Source organism: Hemitrygon akajei, chromosome 26, assembly GCF_048418815.1.
Source record: "Hemitrygon akajei chromosome 26, sHemAka1.3, whole genome shotgun sequence".
Lineage (NCBI taxonomy): Eukaryota > Metazoa > Chordata > Chondrichthyes > Myliobatiformes > Dasyatidae > Hemitrygon > Hemitrygon akajei.
The window spans coordinates 43,916,561-43,938,039 of NC_133149.1; the positions used below are offsets into that span (position 1 = coordinate 43,916,561).

Below are 21,479 nucleotides of genomic sequence, written 5' to 3' on the forward strand. Positions count from 1 at the left end.
CCCATTTCTACAGGGTCTGTATTGTGTGTTAAAGAATTGCTCAAACTCAAAGAGGTGTGGTTGATAGGAGAGGCCCTTAATCCATAATCTCCCATTTTGGTGATCACAGAAGAAGGGGGCTCAGAGAGGATTATGTGAGTGTGGGGCTTTGGAGAGAGATTTGTGTGGGGAAGGCTCAAGCAGTTGATGGGAGGCTTCATGTAGACAGTGAAGTGGACTGTGGAACATGGGGATTGGGATGAGGACATTGGAATGAAGGGACAGTGGAGTTGAGATGATAGAAAGATAAGGAAAGTGCCTGACAGGAAACCCTGAACTCTCTGAAAGCATCCCTTGTATATGGAGCCCTTTGAATAATACCTAATAGGCCCCAGCCTCTCCATTTAAGAGCACCTCAGTTTTCAGAAACTTAACGTGCAAGGTAGTTTTAATTGAGTGACGAATCTTATGCTTAAAGTGCCAGTTACACATTCAAGCAGAGGCTTCTGTTCCAGCCTCTAAAGAGTCTGCCAAATCAAGGCAGTGCTAAGTCATACTTAGAGGCCACTTCATTAGGTACACCTGCTTGGTAATGTAAATATCTAATCAGCCAGTCATGTGGCAGCAACTGAATGCAGAAAAAGCAGGCAGACATGGTCAAGGGCTCAGTAATTGTTCAGACCAAACATCGCAATGGGGGAAGAAATGTGATCTAAGTGACTTTGACCATGAAATGATTGTTGGTGCCAGATGGGGTGGTTTGAGTATCTCAGAAACTGCTGATCTCCTGGGATTTTCACACACAACAGTTTCTAGAGTTTACAGTGAATGGTGTGAAAAACAAAACAAAACATCCAGTTCTGTGGGTGAAAACACCTTGTTAATGAGAGAGGTCAGAGGAGAATGGCCAGACTGGTTCAAGCTGACAGGAAGGTGACAGTAACTCAAATAACCACATGTTACAACAGTGGTGTGCAGAAGAGCATCTCTGAACACACAACAAGTTGAACCTAGAAGTGATGGGCTACAGCAGCAGATAGACCATGAACATACACTCAGTGGCCACTTTATTTGGAACAGGGGGTACCTAATAAAGTGGCCACAGAGTATACGTTAAGGTACAACATTAAAACACATTGATGTAAATGTTCAGATGCCCTAAGGCTTCATTCTGTCTTGGTCGACCATTAAACAGAGCACGTCCTATAAAGTGCGTTAATTCTTACTCTCCTGCAAACATTGAAGGTCCTTTGAACACCACCTTTACACTGCGTTTAAAATCCAATCTCAACACAGCTCCCGAGACATCATTAAGGGGAGTGCAGCACTTATTCAAGGCCTCTAATTGACAATTTAAATTCATTGCTAGAAATCCAAATCCTGTTGCTGCCATACCAGGAGAGATTAAAATATGATTAAATTTTGTAAATTAATATTGTACAAGGGCTGCAAATATTAATTATATACTGTGTATTCTATCAGAGTTTGATAAGATTGTTGGGTGTTTCATTCATCATCCTTCTGTATAATCAATTCTAATCTGACAAGTTTTTTTATAGTTAATCCATGCATGTATTTAATACATTCCTATCAGGCTTACTGATATAAATAAATTCTTGTAAGGGATTGCCATTGCCTATAAACAAAATCTGTTGGGTTTAAGCATAATTATTGTTGTTTTCCATGTTTTCTGTACATAAATTAATTGATGATATACAGGTTTATAAATTAGCTCAAGTTGTTCTTTTCGATAACGTGCCCTTTATCAGATTTAACTTTGGGTTAAATTTCTTCTTCCCAATGTGGAATGGAATACAGACACTGTACTTCCATATCTTTGTAATATACACTCAATGACCACTTTATTATGTACCTACTGTACCTGAGTATGTGCCCGTGGTCTTCTCTGCTGTAGCTCATCCACTTCAAGGTTCAGTGTATTATGCATTCAGAGATGTTCTTCTGCACACCACTGTTGTAACGTGTGGTTATTTGAGTTACTGTCACCTTCCTGTTCGCTTGAACCAGTCTGGCCATTCTCCTCTGACCTCTCTCATTAACAGACAGACATACTTTATTGATCCCGAGGGAAATTGGGTTTCGTTACAGCCGCACCAACCAAGAATAGTGAAGAAATATAGCAATATAAAACCATAAATAATTAAATAATAATAAGTTAATCACACCCAGTGGAAATAAGTCCAGGACCAGCCTAATGACTCAGGGTGTCTGACACTCCTAGGGAGGAGTTGTAAAGTTTGATGGCCACAGGTAGGAATGACTTCCTATGACGCTCAGTGTTACATCTCGGTGGAATGAGTCTCTGGCTGAATGTACTCCTGTGCCTAACCAGTACATTATGGAGTGGATGGGAGTCATTGGCCAAGATGGCATGCAACTTGGACAGCATCCTCTTTTCAGACACCACCGTCAGAGAGTCCAGTTCCACCCCCACAACATCACTGGCCTTACGAATGAGTTCGTTGATTCTGTTGGTGTCTGCTACCCTCAGCCTGCTGTCCCAGCACACAACAGCAAACATGATAGCACTGGCCACCACAGCCTCGTAGAACATCCTCAGCATCCTCACAAGGTGTTTTTGCCTACAGAACTGCCACTCACTGGATGTTTTTTCTTGTTTTTCACACCATTCTCTGTAAACTCTAGAGACTGTTGTGTGTGAAAATCCCAGGACATCAGCAGTTTCTGAGATACTCAAATCACCCCATCTGGCGCCAATCATCATTCCATGGTCAAAGTCACTTAGATCGCCTCTCTTCCCCATTCTCATGTTGGTTTTGAACAACAACTGAACTTCTTGACCATGTCTGCATGCTTTTATTCATTGAATTGCTGCCACATGATTGGCTGATTTGATATATGTATTAATGAGGAGATGTACTGGTGTACCTAATAAAGTGGTCACTGGATGTAGATTAAATTTGCTACAAATGGCATTCATTTCTCAGTTGGCCATTGCCAATACATCATTCTATTGGTAACTGGCACCTGTTCAGACCTACATGGACAAGCTTCCAGAACTTAAAGAAACATCCCCCTCCCATTAAACACCACCACAGCATAGATGGAAATTAGGATTGCTTAACTTTTGGAGGGCAAATGATAATTAAGTACACAAGGGCTTAAATTTAATATAAGAGGTGAAAATTTTAAAAGGGCCCTAAGGGACATCTATTTTACATAGAGGCTGGTGGTTATATAGAACAAGCTGCCTGAGGAAGTGGTTGAGGCAGGTACAGACTATTGAATGGTTCCCTGGTATAAAATGGACTCTTCATCTTACAATCCACTTTGTTATGATCTTGCACTTGATTGTTTACCACTTTCTCTGGAGCTGTTACATTTATTCTGCATTGTTATTGCTTTACCTTGTTCTACTTCAGTGCACTGTGTAATGAATTGATCTGGTCGAACAGTATGCAAGACAAGCTTTTCACTGTACCTCAATGGATGTGACAATAGCACACCAATTTCAGTGCCAAAAACAAACTTTCAAAGACATATGAACATGTACATGGACAGGAAAGGTATAGAGGCCAAATACTGTATAAGCAAAAGGAGCTAGCATAGGTGGGCATCTTGATTGGCATAGATGAGTTGTGCTGAAGGTCCTTTTTCATGTTGTATGACTCTGTGAGGTCTGCCATTGTTATCTCCACAAGTGTAGAGTATTGGGCATAGTGAAGGAGGGGGTATAAAGCAGTGCCAAGGCTACACCCACAAGAGCTAGAATGTCACTCCCAGTTGCACTGGGATATTTTGCATGATCTTTAGACCAGAGAATGGTGCATACCAGATGGAAACACAGTACATTTGCTATTTTTATGAATTAAAGAGGGTTAGATGTTACTGACAGAACCTCCCATTTGTTGTTGTCTGCTGAACTTAGTGACTTGCTAGGCTCTTGCTGAAGGTGATTAAGAGTTGACTGCCATTGGTAGTGCTATATATGTGTAAAGCAAAAACAACAATGGAGCAGTAGGATTAAATGTTTTGACTGAGTCACCTTTAGCCACAGTACACAGTTGACAACTTACAGCATAGGAGTGATGAACCAGGCCCGCCAAGATAAGAATGTGCTCTTGAAAGCCCATGTACAAAGAAAGGGGCCTTCCACATGTAGGAGGCCCAGTTGATTCACCGCGCAATCCATTGCCCACATGCAGATTTGCCACATTTTTGCAATCGATCTGGTACAGTTCAGGTACCCCAAGAGGCACATGTAGACCAGAGTCATTAAGGAGAGCAGAATCATGCTTGGAGTGACCTAATAAAAGAGATGATTTTTGTTTACAACCGTCTGGTACTTCATGGTCCTCCATCAATAATGCTAGTGTTCTGTTCTAGATTTATTTACAGACTTCAATTTAAATTCAGTAGCTGTGGGGAAATTCAAATACATGTCTCTGGATCATCAATTCAGAGCGCATAATACTAAACTAAATTAGAGAAAGGTGGATTCTCTCTGACCCATGTCATGCTGAACCATCAGGATTGCAAATGTTATGCTGTCAAGCATGCAACCCTTAAAATCTGACCAATTAACTTGACCCTCTTTTTCACTGAAGTGATTATTTGAATTGAGTAACTTTCGTTAAATAACAGAACTTCCCTGACTAAAATCTTGGATTATCTGATGACTTGATTGAAGCATCTTGGAATTAAGACTTTCCTGAAATGGGAATGGTTCATGCAGATTATGGTCCAACTCTGTCTACAAGTTTGCTGATGATACTACACTAGTGGGCCATATCGCAAATAACAATGAATTGGAGTACAAGGGAATCAAGAGCTTAGGGACATGGTGTCATGACAGCAACCTTTCCCTCAGTGTCTGCAGAACAAAAGAGCTGGTCATTGGCTTTAGGAAGAGGGGTGGTGCACATGCTCCTGTCTACATCAACGGTGTTGTGTTTGAGAGCTTCAAATTTCTTGGTGTGAACATCACCAATAGCTTATCCTGGTCCAACCATGTTGATGGCACAATCAAAAAAGCTCACCAATGCCTCTACTTCCTTGGAAAGCTAAAAACGTTCGGCATATTCCTATTGGCTCTTACCAAGTTTTATCGATGCACCATAAAAAGCATTCAGTCTGTATGCAAAATGGCTCAGTATGGCAGCTGCTCTGCACAGAACCACAGGAAACTACAGAGAGTTGTGGACACAGCTTAGCACATTCCAGCAACCAACCTTCTCTTGATGAATCATATCTATACTTCTTATTGCCTCAGTAGAGCAGCCAGCACAATCAAAGATCCCAACCACCCCAGACATTCTCTCTTCTCCTCTCTCTCATTGATCAAAAGATACAATAGTTTGAAAGCACGTATCGCCATGCTTCTGTCCCACGGTTGCAATAAGATAGAGTCTTGGTCGCACAGTCTACCTTCTTATGATCTTGCACCTTATCATTTACTTGCACTGCACTTTTTGGTAGCTTTTACATTTTATTCTGCATTGTTATTGTTTTATCTTGTTCTAGCTCAATGTAGTGTGTAATCATTTGATCTGTATGAACAGTTTGCAAGACAAGCTTTTCCATTGTAAGTTGGTACATGAAACAACAATAAACTAATACCAATCCCGTTCCCAATGTCAATACTCAGTCTAGAAGCACATGGTGTTCCTGCTGATTTCAGGTGTATAGAAACAAGCTGTTCAAAGGGAGATATTTACATCTGTGTCACACCTTTCATAACCTCTGGATTTCCCAAATTCTTTTATAGGCAATTAATTACTCCTAAAGGACAGTCACCATTTAATGTAGGAATGTAAGGTTGGGGTGTTAAGATACAAGCCTTAAAGTTGAAATTATTGTCTCAGAAATTTTTCATCATTATCTTCTGGGTTCAAATTTCATTATATAAGATCCTATTAAAAAAAACAATTGCTCCTTCTCTCACCAACAGACTCATGGGACTTAAAGCAGAGTACTCGGAATATCAACCCAACCATAAACCAGGCCAACATTGTGGATCTGCACCCAGCATCCGTCTACAGTATAAGGATCTACTCATTCAACAAGATCGGCAGAAGTGAATCAAGCAAAGAATTAACTGTCAGCACAGAGGAAGCAGGTACCAAATCAGAACCACTATCCACTAAAGTCAAATTGTCCAGATTTGAAGCTGTCCCTATACCCTGCTTCAGTTTGTTGAGAGAATGTGGTTAATGTTGAAAGGGAAGTTACACTAAATCATTATTTAACTTGATTTTAAGGTGCTGATGCATTGTGTTCAAATCTGAGCTGCGTACTTTTGGATAGGGCAACATACTTTAGGGATTTGAAAGGAGTTAGTGTTTTTCTAAAATGGTGCCAGATGAAAGATTTCAATTAACAGGGGAGGGAATTGAAGTCTGCACTCAGTACTAAGAGCAGATTTGATAGATGGTGTCAATATTTTGTTGGAGAGTCTGTCTCCAGTAGCAGGTCAGCAATTAGAGGACACAGGTTTAAGATCATTGCAAAATTTTGAGAAGAATAAACAGGTTAAAGAGCAAGAATTGGTGTGGCGTGGAAGTGTGGTGGTTACCAGTGACCCAGGTTCAATTGCCGCTGCTGCCTGTAAGAAGTTTGTATGTTCTCCCCGTGACCGCATGGGTTTCCGTCAGGTTCTCCGGCTTCCTCCCACATTCTAAAGACGTCAGTCGGTAGGTTCATTGGCCATTGTAAAGTAGGCTAAGATTAAATGGGTGGTGTGGACTCGAATGTCAGAAGGGCCTGTTCTCTGCTGTAGCTCAATGAAATAATAAGAAACTTCTCTCCATAGCAGAGATGTTTAAAGTAAGGAAGGGGTGCTTAGGAGAGATTCGAGGAAGATCTTTTTATTGGCTGGAATGCAGATGGAATTGGGAACTCCCTGCCTGAGGGTGGGGTGAAGGTGGAATCGCCCACGACACTTAAAAAGTATCTAAATGAGTGCTTGAGTTGCCAAGATAGAGAAGGCCTTAATGCCACTGTTTAACAGCCTTGACCATCCTGAATAGATCTAAGGGTGCAGGGATTTGGTTCCAGGCACCCACTGAGGATGTCTACAGCCTGTTTGACTATGAGGCACATCCAGTTTTGTTTTCACTTGTCATCTATGTGTTTCTATACCATAGGGACAATGCACCATCACCCTGGGTTAGTTTTCTCTTTCTTTTTCCTTGGAGAAACAGAGACCAAGCTTTCTTATGACAGCTGAGATAAGTAAGCTCAGCACCAGGCAAAGATCGACATTGGACATTGTGTCCACTTACTGAATCATTGGGCAATCACATTTTTTTTTACTTTCCTTATTGCAATCAAGCAATGCTTTGAATAATCAGTCATCCGATTGCAATAATGGACTGCTAAGGTGTAAGGCTGCTAACCCGGATTATGAAAGGAGAGTTGATTGCCCTCTCTGAGACTCTTAAGCGATGAGGGCTGGTTTCAGAGATCTCTCTAGTCTAATTAATGTTATACGGTGCTTAATTGTAATGCAACATCATTAAGCCTTCAGTTTGAAAAAGGGTCAATTTCCAGGATAAAATTCACCAAAACAGTCTAGAGTTCTGTTATTCTCTTGTCACTCTCAGCTCGCACCCAGCACATGTCCCCTTAACTCATCAGGTCACCTCTCTCTTATTTACTCAAACTCTAGTCTAGAATTTGTTCAGTTTGAAAATAAACAGTGCAGAGGGCCACGGGGTGCAAGATCGACGCAGGGAGTTCTCCTCGGTGCTGAACAGGAATCTGAGGATATTTGTCTAGACTTGATGCCGGAAGCTACAGTCTGGAGTTGTGTGGACTTCTGCATTAGAAACAATCCCTCTGTCTGGATTATTGCTATATGGTGCCTATCTTTGGACCAACTTGATCATTATTTCAGTAAGAAACAGGCTTAACTTTCTCAAATAAATTCACCAGATCAAGGTACTCTGTGCAGTCTGTCCTCAAGGTCACTGATTTTTTAAACCACGATTTTAAATTCCATCACCTTAAGTGATGGTAATGGCTATATGTAGATTTGGAAGTCATATTAATTATAATATTCTCTTTGATAGGTTAACTTCCAGGATACCTGTGGTGTAAGGAAAAGAATACAAATATGAACCAATTATTTAACCAGAATTGGATTGCCATGACTGATATATTCAACTGTTAGGTATTAAGTTCCACTTCACAGGAAGAAAGGTGATTGGATGACCTGGGCTCTATCCCTGCACCTATAGTTCCCAAATTACCAATGCAAAAACTCCAGCACAATAATGCCAATAAGGTGCTTATTGTTTCAGGTGATAACTTCCAGATGAGATGCTCTCAGGCGGATAGCACACACTATGGCTGTACATTAGCAAAGAGTAAATGAGTTCTCCTCAGTGTCCTGGCCAATGCTTGCTCCATCAAAAACCTTGTTATAAACATAATTCCTGGTTATTGTTGTTTGCAAAATTTGCAAATTGTTTGCCACACTTGCTACCTTACAGCCATGACAAACTCAAAATTAAAAACCTGCAGATGCTGCAAATCTGAAGAAAAGTCAGTTCTGTTGAAGGGTTGAATCACTAAATCTTTTTCTCCCTCTACAGATACTGTCTGACCTGCTGAGTGTTTCCTGCATTCACTGTTTGTTACTTCAAAAGTGCTTCATTGGCTATAAAGCATTGAAATATATATAAATAGATTTAGATTTATTTATTAATCATGTGTACATCAAGGCACAAATAAATATGTCATTTGCATTAGAAACCAACACGATATGAGGATGTGTTAGGACAGCCTGCGAATGTCACCATACATTCCAGCGCCAACATAGCATGCCTACAATGTACAGCAGAACAACACACAGCCAACATACAGCAAGCAACAATACCTTATTTTAAAAAGGGCTCTGAAATAAGCCAGAAAATAGGACTGAGAATAGTGAAATCATTGGACACTAGGAAAGAGAGACACTGTTTTTCATGGCACAGAGAACTTCACAGCCAGCGAAGTACTCTGACCCTGTATTCATAGTTGGAGTGTGGGGAATAGATCAGCCAACTTGCATGCAATAAGTCCTGACCAGCAACCACAGGATAATGGGCTGATAATCTACTTTTAGTAATGCTGATTGATGGATGATTATTGTCCAGGACTCTGGGGATATCCTCCCTGTTCTTTGGAGGCATGCAGGAGTAAAAAGAAACCAGTATGGATGGTACAGTGTTTATCAGTGAGAAACCAGCTGACACAATCAGTACACATGATTTAAAATGGCAGTGTTAATTATACAACCTTATCAATAAGAAAGTTAGGTTACTTTTACCCCTGTAGTAGCCCCTATGGAATCTTTAGTGAGAGAGCAAACAACACTTTAGTTAAATATGTTGTATGAAAGATGGCACTTTTGACATGTAGTCCTAATCAACTATGGGCCTGGACTTTCCTACTCAATTCATTGGAACCCAGAGTTCTGTGACTCAGGTGTAAGAGGTCACCAATGAAGCCAATATACAGTGTTGCACCTGTGATGAAGCTCCAGAGATGATTGTTAATTGGGCATGTTGCCACTGGAACTTTAATTGGCAATGCAGCAATTTACCAGAGATGAAGTGGCTTTCAAAGCATAACCTGAGAATAAGAGAATGATTGAATTAGTCAAGCTACTACTTGTCCATGGGCGATACATTGCCACGTGGTCATGTAGAGTCTTGACTCTTTTGCTGCTGTGTTTATGGTCACGAGAGGTTTCTTCAATTGGTTGTTTGACGCTTCTGTTGATAGGCAGCAGTTTGGTTGCTTGGTGAATCTTTGTTGTTTGTTCAAAGACATCACATGTTAAACTGTAAATAACCTGTAATGCTGAGTCTTTATGTTTATTTAAGGCAGAGGTTGATAGATTCTTGATTGGTCAGGGCATGAAGAAATATGGGGAGAAGGCAGGAGATTGGAGCTAAGAGGAAAATTGGATCAGCCATGATGAAATGGTGGCACAAACTCAATGGGCCAAATGGCCTAATTCCGCTCCTATATCTTATGGGCTTATGGTTTTGGTGGCTCTCTGGTTGTTGACCCAAGGGAAGTTCTTCATTTGTATGCCTACTTGCAGAAGGCATGAAGGCAAAGATTAATTCTACTTTCACCTGGGGTATTTAGCAGAAAAGAGTCAGTAGTACATGTAACCTAGTTGCTTCCCTCCTTCCGTTAATCCAGACATAAAAATCTTTGTTCTTAATTGAAGCGTGAAATAATCATTCCTTCATACTCACTGTTTAGTACTTCAACCTGAGTTGTAATTAACTCCCTCTTTTTGATAAAGATGTCTTTTATTTATTTGAAAAATATATATATTTCAGGAACTTTCTGTAACCTGTGGACATTGAAATTAAGCTGTTGTCAATTACCATTCTTTCTAACTGTCTTACCTGCTTTTATGGATTTTGATTATATTTCAGTGAAGACAACAGCTGGGGAATGCAAAACAGAAACAAAATTTATTCACCACAACTATAAAACTAAAATTTGGTGCGAAGCAGTGGCAAATACAGTGTTTTTTAAGAATGTCCATAAAACTCTTGATCTGTGGTTGAGACAAAGAAGCAAAGGGTTTGCACATATAAGGAATGCTTTGTGTTTGCAGGAAGTCTCAGGGGACTTCATGACTAGTGCAGTCTTGAAGCTCATTCTTTGTTCTAATCCAAAATATCGTAGTCAGCAGACTGCGGTAAATAACACAACAGTAGGTTTTGTGAGTGTTCGGTGAGAAATGAGGGCTGTCTAGGAGAACACAATGCATGTCTGCAGACTGCCTTGTTCTTTTCCCATTCGCCAGAGCAAGCTTTAGTTTAACATCTTACTTGAAAGACAGCATCTCCAACTATGCAGTGCTTCCTCGGTACTGTACTGAAGAACCAACCTGGACTTCATTTGTAAACCCTATTACTTACAAAGTAAATAGTGCAAAAGAGGATTAGTGAGGTAGTGCTCATGAGTTCATGGACTGTTCAGAAATCTGATGGCAAAGGGGAAGAAACTATTCCTTAAAAGTTGAATGTAGCTCCTCAGGCTCCTGTACCTCCTTCCCAATGGTAGCAATGAGAAGAGACATGTCCTGATTGCTGAGTGTCCTTAATGATGGATATTGTCTTCCTGAGGTACTGCCTCTTGAAGATGTGGTGGGAAGCATTGTATCTCTGATGGAGTTGGCTGAGACTACAACTCTGCAGCTTTTTATCGATCCTGCACGTTGGAGCTTCCATATCAAGTGGTGATGTGACCAGTCGAAATGCTTTCTACCATGCCATAGCTACTGTTGAGTCCTGTGCACTTCATGTACACATGAGAGGTTGTTGGGTCTATTTCCCATGTGAGCGCATGTAAAGGCAGATTCTGCAGATGCGAGAAATCCAAAGCAACATACACAAAATTCAGGAGGAACTCTGCAGGTCAGGCAGCATTTACAGAGGGGAATAAATAGTCGATAATTTGGGCCATGACCCTTCATCAGGGCTGAACTTAATACAGAACTTGTGTTTGAAACCATAAGCGGAAAAATCCACCTTGGACAATCAAATATTGTTTGTGCCTGAAGTGTTGGCAAGTGACCCTATGGGAACATCTCATCCATATATACAGTATATAACACTGGATCCTCATTTCCTCTCTTTCAGCTCCGGATGGCCCACCCATGGATGTCATATTAGAGCCTGTCACATCTCAGAGCATCAGAGTGACCTGGAAGGTAATTTTATTCTTCTCCTATTGCTCCTCAGTGGAGCTGCAAGGTTTCTGCTCATTTCCATACATTGTATCTAAACGAACAGTGTCTGTGGTGGGAAAAGTCCTTCCTCAATTTCCTATGCTTTCCAGTCTCATTTTTTTTCCCTCTGGTGTGATTCTGTGGGTTCCACAGAAACAGAATTCCACAGAATTTGAGACATGTCACACGGCACTCAGCAAAGATTGGTCCTCATAGCCTAGTCTGGGCACACACTCAGCAGCTGGGAAAGCACCAGGAGAATTCCTTAAGGTCACCTTCAACTCAAGACTGGGCTGTTACAAATTGATTTTGTTCCCTTTCAGCTTCCTGCACCTTCCAACTAGGGTATGATCCATTCCCACTGCACTTCTCTCATCTCTTTCACAACATTCCAGTTTGGTTTACACAGTTGAAGAAGCTTTGAAGTGAAGTTGTTGGAATGCAGGGAGAGTGGCAGCCTATTTGTACACAATAGGATTCCAATAGGAATAGACTATTCCTAGCCTAACCTTTGACAGCTTTATCACACAGTTTCAAGAACGTTCTCAATAATGTTATTTTTGGAATACATCTTCAGATGTTTTGCATTGTTAAAGGCCACAGTGTTTAGATTATAATTTTAAAAGACTGAAAATCTGAAATAAAAACAAAACCATTGCAAACACTCAGCAAGTCAGGCAGCATCTGTGTAGACAGAAAAACAGAGTTAACGGATCCATTCTCAGAGCTCACCGATGGAGGGCCTTTGACCTAAAGCATTCATTATATGTCCCTTTACCAATTTATATTTAATATTAGATAAAAATTGGCTTTATTTGTCACTTGTACATTGAAATATATAGTGAAATGCTTTGTTTGCTTCAACGACCAGCACAGTCTGAGGATATGCTAAGGGCAACCCACAAGTCCTGCTATGTTTCTAGTGCCAATAATATGCCAACAATTTACTCATGGTAATTCAAACATATTTTTAGAATGTGGAAAGAAACCAGTACACCCAGAGGAAGCCCATTTTGTCATGGAGAGAATGTACAAACTCCTTTACAAACAGCGTCAGGAATTGAACCCCGATCGGTGATCACTGGAGCTGTAAGGTGTTATGCAAATTGTTATGCTACCGTGCTGCCCTTTTTAACTGCTATATTGCTGAAGTATCAGCTGAGAAGAAGTGATTGAGGCATGTGGTATTGGAGCAGGATGGTCATGATAAAGCAGGATCTGTTACCAGCAAAGAAAAACAAGTTGCTGGAGGAACTCAACAGGTCAGGCAGCACCTGTGGAGGGAAATGGATAGTCAGCATTTTCGGTTGGGACCTTTCATCTGGTTCCTCCAGCAGTGAATTTGTTGCCCCAGATTCCAGCATCTGCAGTTTATTGTGCCTCCAGTATCTATCACGAGATAGGCCACAACAAGAGAACTTTGTGAAGTTGGGATTCACAAAGATGGACTCAAAACCAGAACTTTCTTGACTTAAGTGAGTCAGGTCCAAAGTCAGACATGGGATATTTTAACACTGGGGAGCGAGAGAAAGAAGAAAAAAGAAGCAGCAATGAAGAAGCAAATGGAGGTTCAAAGAAGGAATGAGCCAATAAAAAGCAATGCTTACAACTCTGTATAATTAACGCAAAGCATGTTTAAGTAAGGTTTTGATTATATAAATAGAGAAAAATCAATAGGGAAATGGTGAACAGTATCTATTTGAGATTGCCTGCTGGATAATATGTACCAGTTAATTTAAAGTAGAACTAAAGTAAATACTGTTAATGGGATTTCAATAGACACAGGGAGCACAGAACTTCCTTATGGATCTTCCAAGAAACATCTTAATTTGGGAAATGTGTACATATACTATATTCTGATGGACAATCCAAGGCTGTGAGGAGGTTTTCTATCTGATTTAATTTGATAGGGAAAAAGAAAACACTCTGTTCAATTTATTTCAGAAACTATTCAAGCTAGTGTCACACAGATCCCTCTTGACACCAACTGTGGCACTGCCATGACCCAGGAGGGTAAGGTGGCAAGCAACGGTAACATCACTGTGACACCTTTACAGAGCAGATTTCTATTATGAACAGGGACAAAGGAATTTATATCCAAAACCGTTCCCTGTAGGTGCAGGCTTTTCAATACCCTGAAGCAAAATATTATTATCAATTAGATTGACTTCGGAATTTGTTACATATAACAAAAGTCCCTCTTCGTTCTTGGTTTTCACAAATTTTCAGTGTGGTTTTTTTGAACAAGGTCTTGATGAGCATAACATTTTGCCTGTCTCTTCCACACATGCATGTACATGCGCACACGCACACACACACACACACACACACACACACACAGACACAGCAGAGGAATACAGAGTATGATGACAAACTCAGAAAAAATGACATTTTAAAGAAATTGCTGTCTTTTTACACAAGTCATCAAAAATTCACTTCAACATTTTAAAGAAATTGCTGTCTTTTTACACAAGTCATCAAAAATTCACTTCAAAATTCAGCAAATAGTAATCAGGAAGGCAAAAGATAAGTTGACCTTAGTCACAAGAAGAAGGACAGCACAGTAGTAGAGCTAGTTGACATGGAGACCCGGGTTCATTCCCAACCCGGCTGTGAGAAATTTTGCACTATCGGTGTGGAGTTTGCACAATTTCCCTTTGGCTGGGTGGGCTTCCTCTGTGTTCTCTGGTTTCCTCCATATCCCAAAGATATGCAGGTTGGTTATTTAGTTTGCCATTGTAAATCCCATTAGTGTGCATTTGAGTAGTAGAATCTGGGGACAGCTGATCAACATGTGGGAAGAATAAACTGGAATTACTATGTACGGTTCCTGTAACTGTGTGTGTGATGGTCAGTGTGGACTCAATGCCAAAGGGCCTGTTTCCATGCTGTATCACTCTGTGACTCTTAAGATTTGGATACAGAGTAAAAATATCTTACTACAATTAGTTAGGGTCTTGGTGAATTCAGTCATTTACAATTTTTGTCTCTGTACCTAACAAAAGATACATTTGTAACATAGTACAGGAAGATTCTCCAGACTGGTTCTCCAGACTTGAATTTGTCATAGGAGGTGAGAGTGAGTAGGTGAGGGCTCTATTCTCCAAACTCCATGCAAGATAAGATGTGACCTTATATAAATGTACAAAATCACCAGAGGGATGGACAGAGGGAGTGCAGCAAAGATGTTTCCTCTCCCTCTGGGGGTGGACACTGAAGGTCACAGATTGAAATTAAGGGTAGGCCATTTTAAACTGAAACAGAGAAAATCCCTTCACTCAGAGGGAAGTAACTCATTAGATTCTCTTTTCCTGGAGACTCAGACATTGAATTCAAACAGTTCAATGGAAGCCCAAAGCTGTTGATGAAGGTAGAGCAGTGGATGTAATGTATATGGATTTCAGTAAGACATTTGATAAGGTTCCCCATGCAAGGCTCCTTCAGAAAGTAAGGAAACATTGTTGTTAAGACGGTGTATGGTGTGTTGGCATTCATCAACCATGGGACTGATTTCAAGAGCTGTGAGGTAATGTTAAACCTATATAACATTAGGTTACCAGTTCTGGTCACCTCACTACAGGAAGGATGTGGATACTATAGAGAGAGTGCAGAGGAGATTTAAAAGGATATTGCCTGGATTGGAGGGCGTAAATTATAAGAATAAGTTGAGTGAACTTGACCTTTCCTCCTTGGAGCGACAGTGGATGAGAGGCACTGATAGAGGTGTATAAGGTGATGAGGGGCATTGATCGTGTGGATAACCAGAGGGTTTTTTTCCAGGGCTGAAATGCCTAGCACTAGAGGACACATAGGTTTAAAGTGCTTGGAAATAGGTACTGAGGGGATGTCAGGGGTAAGTTTTTCACACAGAGAGTGGTGGGTGTGTGGAATGCACTGCCAGCAGTGGTGGTGGAGGTGGATACAATAGTGTCTTTTAAGAGCCTCTTAGATAGGTACAAGGAGCTTAGAAAAATAGAGGGCTATGTGGTAGGGAAATTCTAGGCAGTCTCTAGAGTAGGTTACATAGCTGGCACAACTTTGTGGGCCCAAGAGCCTGTGATGTGCAAGATATTTCTATGTTCTATAACCCCATTGTAACCCAGGGAGGACTTGTATTCTCTCCACATTCCCATCAACTCATCCCAATTCTAACTCTCACCTACACAGCCATCTCACCTACCAACCTGCACTTCTTTGGGATGTAGAAGTTCATGCTTATTGTCATTCAGCCGTACACATGTATACAGCTCAACGAAACAATGTTCCTCCGGGACCAAGGTGCAAAGGAGGAGACTGGAGACGACAGGGAGATTGTGCAAACTCTACACAGACAGATGGAATGTGTGTTTTTGGAGCTGTCAGGTCTATTTGCTGCCCCACCATATTAACCAGCAGCCAGCACCTCGGGGAGGGTCAGCAACCTGGGAGCAGGAGGCTCAGATTTGGGAAGAGCCCATTCCCAGTAATTGGAACTGGAATTAATTTATTATTGGCATATGTACCAAGGTACAGTGAAAAGCTCGTCTTGCACACATCCTCCCTGAAACAATCTGATGGACAAGCCATTGGGAAGTTCCGATTGTCAACATCTGCCATCACTGAGATAGATCACAGAGCATGGAACAGACCAGCACAAAAACAAGCCCTTCAGCCCACCATATCTGTGCTGAGCAAGTCTGCTGCCAAATTATACTAACCCCCTCTGCCTTTACGTGATCCCTATCCTTCCATTTCCTGCCTGATCTTGTGCCTGTCTAAATACCACTTTCATATCTGCTTCCTTCACTTTCACTAGCAGCACATTCTGAACACCTACCAGTCTCTGTGTAAATAAAATATGCCAGATAAATCACCTTGAAACCTATCCCCTCTCACCTTAAAGCTACTATATGCCTTCTGTTATTTGACATCTAGATTCATAGAATATTCTAGCACAAACACAGCCCCTTCAGCCCAACTGATCCATGTTGACAAAGATTCCCAGCTGAGCTTGGCCCATTTGCCCACATTTGGCCCATATCCCTCAAAATCAGGGTTCCTAACCTATTTTATGTCATGGACCAATACTATTAAGCAAGGGGTTCATCAGCCTCAGGTTGGGAACCTTTGCTCTATACCCTTCCTATCCATGTATCTATCCAAATACCTTCTATATGTTGTGATTGTACCCACCTGAACCTGCTGACAGCTCATTCCAAATATGCAGCACCTTGTGAGTGGAAAAAAATTGTCCCTCAGGTTCCAATTAAATCTCTTCCCTTTCACCCTTAACCTACGTCCTCTAATCGGTTGATTGTCCAACCCTTGGAAAAAAGACTGTGCATGCTCACTCCATTCATACCCCTCAATATTTTATACATACCCCTGTACTTTCTACTCTGAAAAGAAGACTCCAACAATCGACCCTCTCGTTCTTTATGCCTCCCACCTCTGAGATGAGTGTCTTCCTGCCAGCTCACCTTCATTCCCACTTTGGAGATCAGCACGTTGGTGATGCTTAATCTCTCGGCTACTGGATCATTCTAGGCAGTGATGGTGGAGCCACACCACATTTCTGAAAAGAGTTCAGAGGAAGTTCACGAGTATGATTCCGAGAATGAAGGGTTAATATGTGAAAAGCATTTGGCAGCTTTGGGCCTGTACTCAGTGGAATTTAGAAGAATGTGGGGGATCTCATTGAAACCTACCGAAAGCTGAAAGGACTAGATAGGTGGATGTGGAAAGGCTGTATCCTATGCTGAGGGCATCCAGACCTAGAGGGCAGTTTCAAAATAGAGCGGCGACCTTTTAGAACAGAGATAAGGAGGAATTATTTTTAGCCAGAGAGTAATAAATCTCTGCCACAAACTGCAGTGGAGGCCAAGTCCATAGGTATTTTTAAGGCGGAAGTTGATCGTTTCCTGATTGGTCAGGGCATCGAAGGATATGGCAAGAAGGCAGGTGTATGGGGTTGAGTGGGATCCAGAATAAGCCATGATTGAATGGTGGGGCAAACTCGATGGGCTGAATGGCCTAATTCTGCTCCTATGTCTTATGGTCTTCTCAGTTTGCCAAGACACCAGAGAACTTAACCGGGACTTGACTCACAAAGGAAAGGTCTTACTTGATGTCAGTGCCTCCTGAGGCACCAGGATTTGCCAACAACGCTGGCTTCCCATGAGCACAGCCACCTGTCAGCTGCCAGAAACCCTCTGATTAGCAACTCGCATCATTTCTTGCACGGAGAGGGTTTCCGCTGTCTGAATGCCCAGCTGGCCCTGGATGCTGAGAAGAATTTAATAGCGGTGAACACCAAGTATTCCATCATCATTCCTTTATCCTGATGTTTTCAGCAACCGGAGGGACAAGAGCTGCCTCTAATTCCATTGTTTCTTGCACAATTTCCCACTAAAATGACCCAGTGAGGATGCTGTGAGGGCGTCAGGGTAGCTGTGGAACATGCCATCCTACTCCCTTTGTCTGTCGGGGGCGAGGGGGTGCTCCCCCTGCTTGCACTCAGTTGGCTGAGTGGCTAAGCAGCTTGTTGTAGTGGCTACATGCTACAGAACAACATAGACAGTATCCGGTGAGAGGGAGGAACGTCAGAATATGAAACAGGCGCTGAGACCAGCCAGGAGCGTCAATTTGCAAGACCATCAGCCGAGCAGATGAAAGAAGCTTGGATGGGCATCTTGGCTGAAGATTCAACTCTAAGGCATTATCTAAGCAGGCAATGTGAGACCCCTTGTAAAGAGATGCTTCATATAGGCAGCCTATACAGCCATAGACCTGCATGTAAACCCTCCCCCTCCCCACCTGTCCACAATCCAGTCATTAAGTATCATCATAATGCTCTAATGATCTATCTGAAGAACACAGATAAATCATAATGTTTCTGGTTAACTGACCTCCAGATGTCTGATCCCTTCACATTTTAGCCAGAGTGGAATTCATTGTCACAGATGGCTGTGGAGGCTAAGTCATTGGGTGTATTTAAAGCTAATGTATCTAATCTTATTTTCTCTCTAATTGCCCTTGAGTAGGAGCTATTGAGCTGCATTCTCAAGCCACTACACTGAATGAAATCCCACAATGCTGTTGGCGTTGGACTTTCCAGAATCTTGACCTACAGTCTACTCCCCAAGAGACTTTTCTGAAGACAAAACATAAACACAGAAGAACTTAAGACATAGAAGTCTATCTAGGCCATTCAATTCCTTGTGCCCGCTCACATTCATAGTCGAGTTTATTTTCATATGCACAAGCGCAATGAAAAACATATTTCCAGCAGCATCACAGGGGACATATTGTCCGATAGGCCACATTCACAAAAACAAAGAAACATGAATTATAACATTTCTAAAGAAAAAAAAACAAAGCTCATTTTAGTGGAAAATAATCAAAGTGGTTACAATGTTGCTAAACTGTAGTGATTAGGTTTTTGCCAGTTGGCTCAAGAACCGAATCGTTGAAGGGAATTACCTGCTCTTTGAACATGTGAAAATTCTGGCTTGTGTACCTTTTGCTCGATAAGATCAATAAAACCTTATTGAATAGCATCAATAAGATTCCATAAGGTCATAGCTGATCTTTTACCTCAGTAACACTTTCCAGAACTAACCTCAAATCTCTTGATGTGCCTAATATCTAAAAATCATTGTTCTAACTATAATCAGTGACCACTTGGAGTCACTTGGGGGAGGGGGTGTTTTCTCTGGTCTAGGAGTCTGGGAGCAGCCTGTGCTGACTAACCACAAAATAAACCCCCACCATTCAGACCAGGCCCTCTTTTTGCTATTATCATCAGGCAGAAGGCATAGAAGCCTTAGGACCCACACACCAAGTTCAGGAACAGTTATTAGCCTTCAACCGTCCATCTCTTGAACCACCATTGATAACTTCACTCACTACTACACAGAACTGGTTCTACAGTACAACATAGAACGTTACAGCCCTTCGGACCTGCGATATTGTGCCAACCTTTTAACCTACTCTAAGATCAACCTAACCCTTCCCTGCTACATAGCCTTACATTTTTCTATCATCCATATGTCTATCTACAGACTCATTTTCAAGAACTATTTACAATTCATGTTTTCAGTATTATGGTTTGTTTGCTTGTTTTGACTTATTTTTGATTTAATTGTTTGTAAGTCTTTGCTTATACATCGTTTTTCATAAATTTTATTATATTTGTTAATTTTCCTGTAAATGCCTTCAAGAAAATGAATCTCAAGGTAACATGTACATAATTTGATAGTAACAATGTCCTTCTGCCTACTGCAGCTCACTGGGCTTCTTAATGACTAGATTTTCCTCCAATTCCCACATTATGATTTGTGAAGAGCTAAGATACTGAGAGTGGTTGAGGCAAGCACAAAAAAAAACATTTAAAAGCCACTTGGATAGACACCTAGATGGTAAAATATTAGATGTAAATGGGCCAAACACAGTCAAATGGGACAACATAGATGGACATCTTGGTTGGGCTGAAGGGCCTGTTTCTGTGTTGTATTGCTGTGTGGTTCTATAATGTTACTTTGAAATTTGAACTTTGAAACAGAAATTGAGATCTGGGGCAGCACTGAGTAACCAAGAGCTTTGTGTTTCAACCTTCAGGCACCCAGGAAGGAACTCCAGAATGGGGTGATCCGGGGCTACCAGATTGGCTACCGGGAAAACGGCCCTGGCAGCAACGGGCAGTACAGTATCGTGGAGATGAAGGCAACAGGAGACAGCGAGGTATACACACTGGACAACCTGAAGAAGTTTGCCCAGTATGGCGTTGTCGTGCAGGCATTTAACCGAGCTGGCACCGGACCGAGTTCTTCTGAAATCAATGCTACAACGCTTGAGGATGGTAGGTCAATCCAACATAATGTTCTCTGTCTGAATCAGAATCAGGTTTATTATCACTGACATGCAGTTTGTTTTGAAATCTGTTGTTTCGCAACAGCAGTATGGTGCAATACAATAAAATTACAATAAGTTACAACAGAAATATAAAATAATACATATGTAATGCAAAAAGAGAGCAAAACAGTGAGGTTGTGTTCATGGGTCCATGGATCATTCAGAAATCTGATGGCAGAGGGGAAGAAGCTGCTCCTAAAATGTTAAGTTTGCATCTTCAGGCTCCTGTACCACCTCACTAATGGTAGTAATGAGAAGACGGATTGTCTCAGATAGTGAAGGACTTTCATAATGGATGCCACCTTTCTGAGGGATCGCCTTTTGAAGATGTTCTCGGAGACTAGTGAGCTGATCCTGTGCAGTGGCCTCTCCATACCAGATGGTGATGCAACCAGTTAGAATGCTCTACACAGTACACCTGGAGAGATTTGCTGGATTGTTTGGTGACATGCCAAATCTCCTCAAACTCCTTATGAAATATAGCTACTGATGTGCCCTGTTCATAATTGCATCAATATCTTGGGCCCAAGATAGATTTTCAGAGATGTTGACATCAAGGAACTTGAAACAGCTCACCATTTCCACTGCTGATCCCTCGATGAAGACTGGTGTGCGTTCCCTCAATTTCCCTTTCCTGAAGTCCACAATCAATTCCTTGGTCTCACTGACGTTGAGTGCAAGGTTGCTGTTGTGACACTACTCAATCAACTGATCTAACTCACTCCCATATGCCTCCTCATCACCATCTAAGATTCTGCCAACAACAGTTGTGTCATCGGCGAATTTATAGTTTGTCTGGTTGTTGATACTCACACTTTCCAAGCTCATTGAGAGATGCCAAACACTGGTGACACAGTGGTACAGTGAGGAAAATCAC

The 21,479-nt window shown here is 41.5% G+C and overlaps 1 protein-coding gene across 2 annotated transcripts in view; it reads left to right on the plus strand.

Moving 5' to 3' along the window:
* dscaml1 (Down syndrome cell adhesion molecule like 1) overlaps positions 1-21,479 on the plus strand; it is a 673,508-nt gene that overhangs the window by 473,269 nt on the left and 178,760 nt on the right. For both annotated transcript variants that reach the window (XM_073030068.1, XM_073030069.1), the window contains 3 exons: positions 5,912-6,079; positions 11,622-11,692; positions 20,309-20,549. In XM_073030068.1, coding sequence (XP_072886169.1) covers positions 5,912-6,079; positions 11,622-11,692; positions 20,309-20,549 — 480 coding nt within the window. The remainder of the gene's footprint in view (positions 1-5,911; positions 6,080-11,621; positions 11,693-20,308; positions 20,550-21,479) is intronic.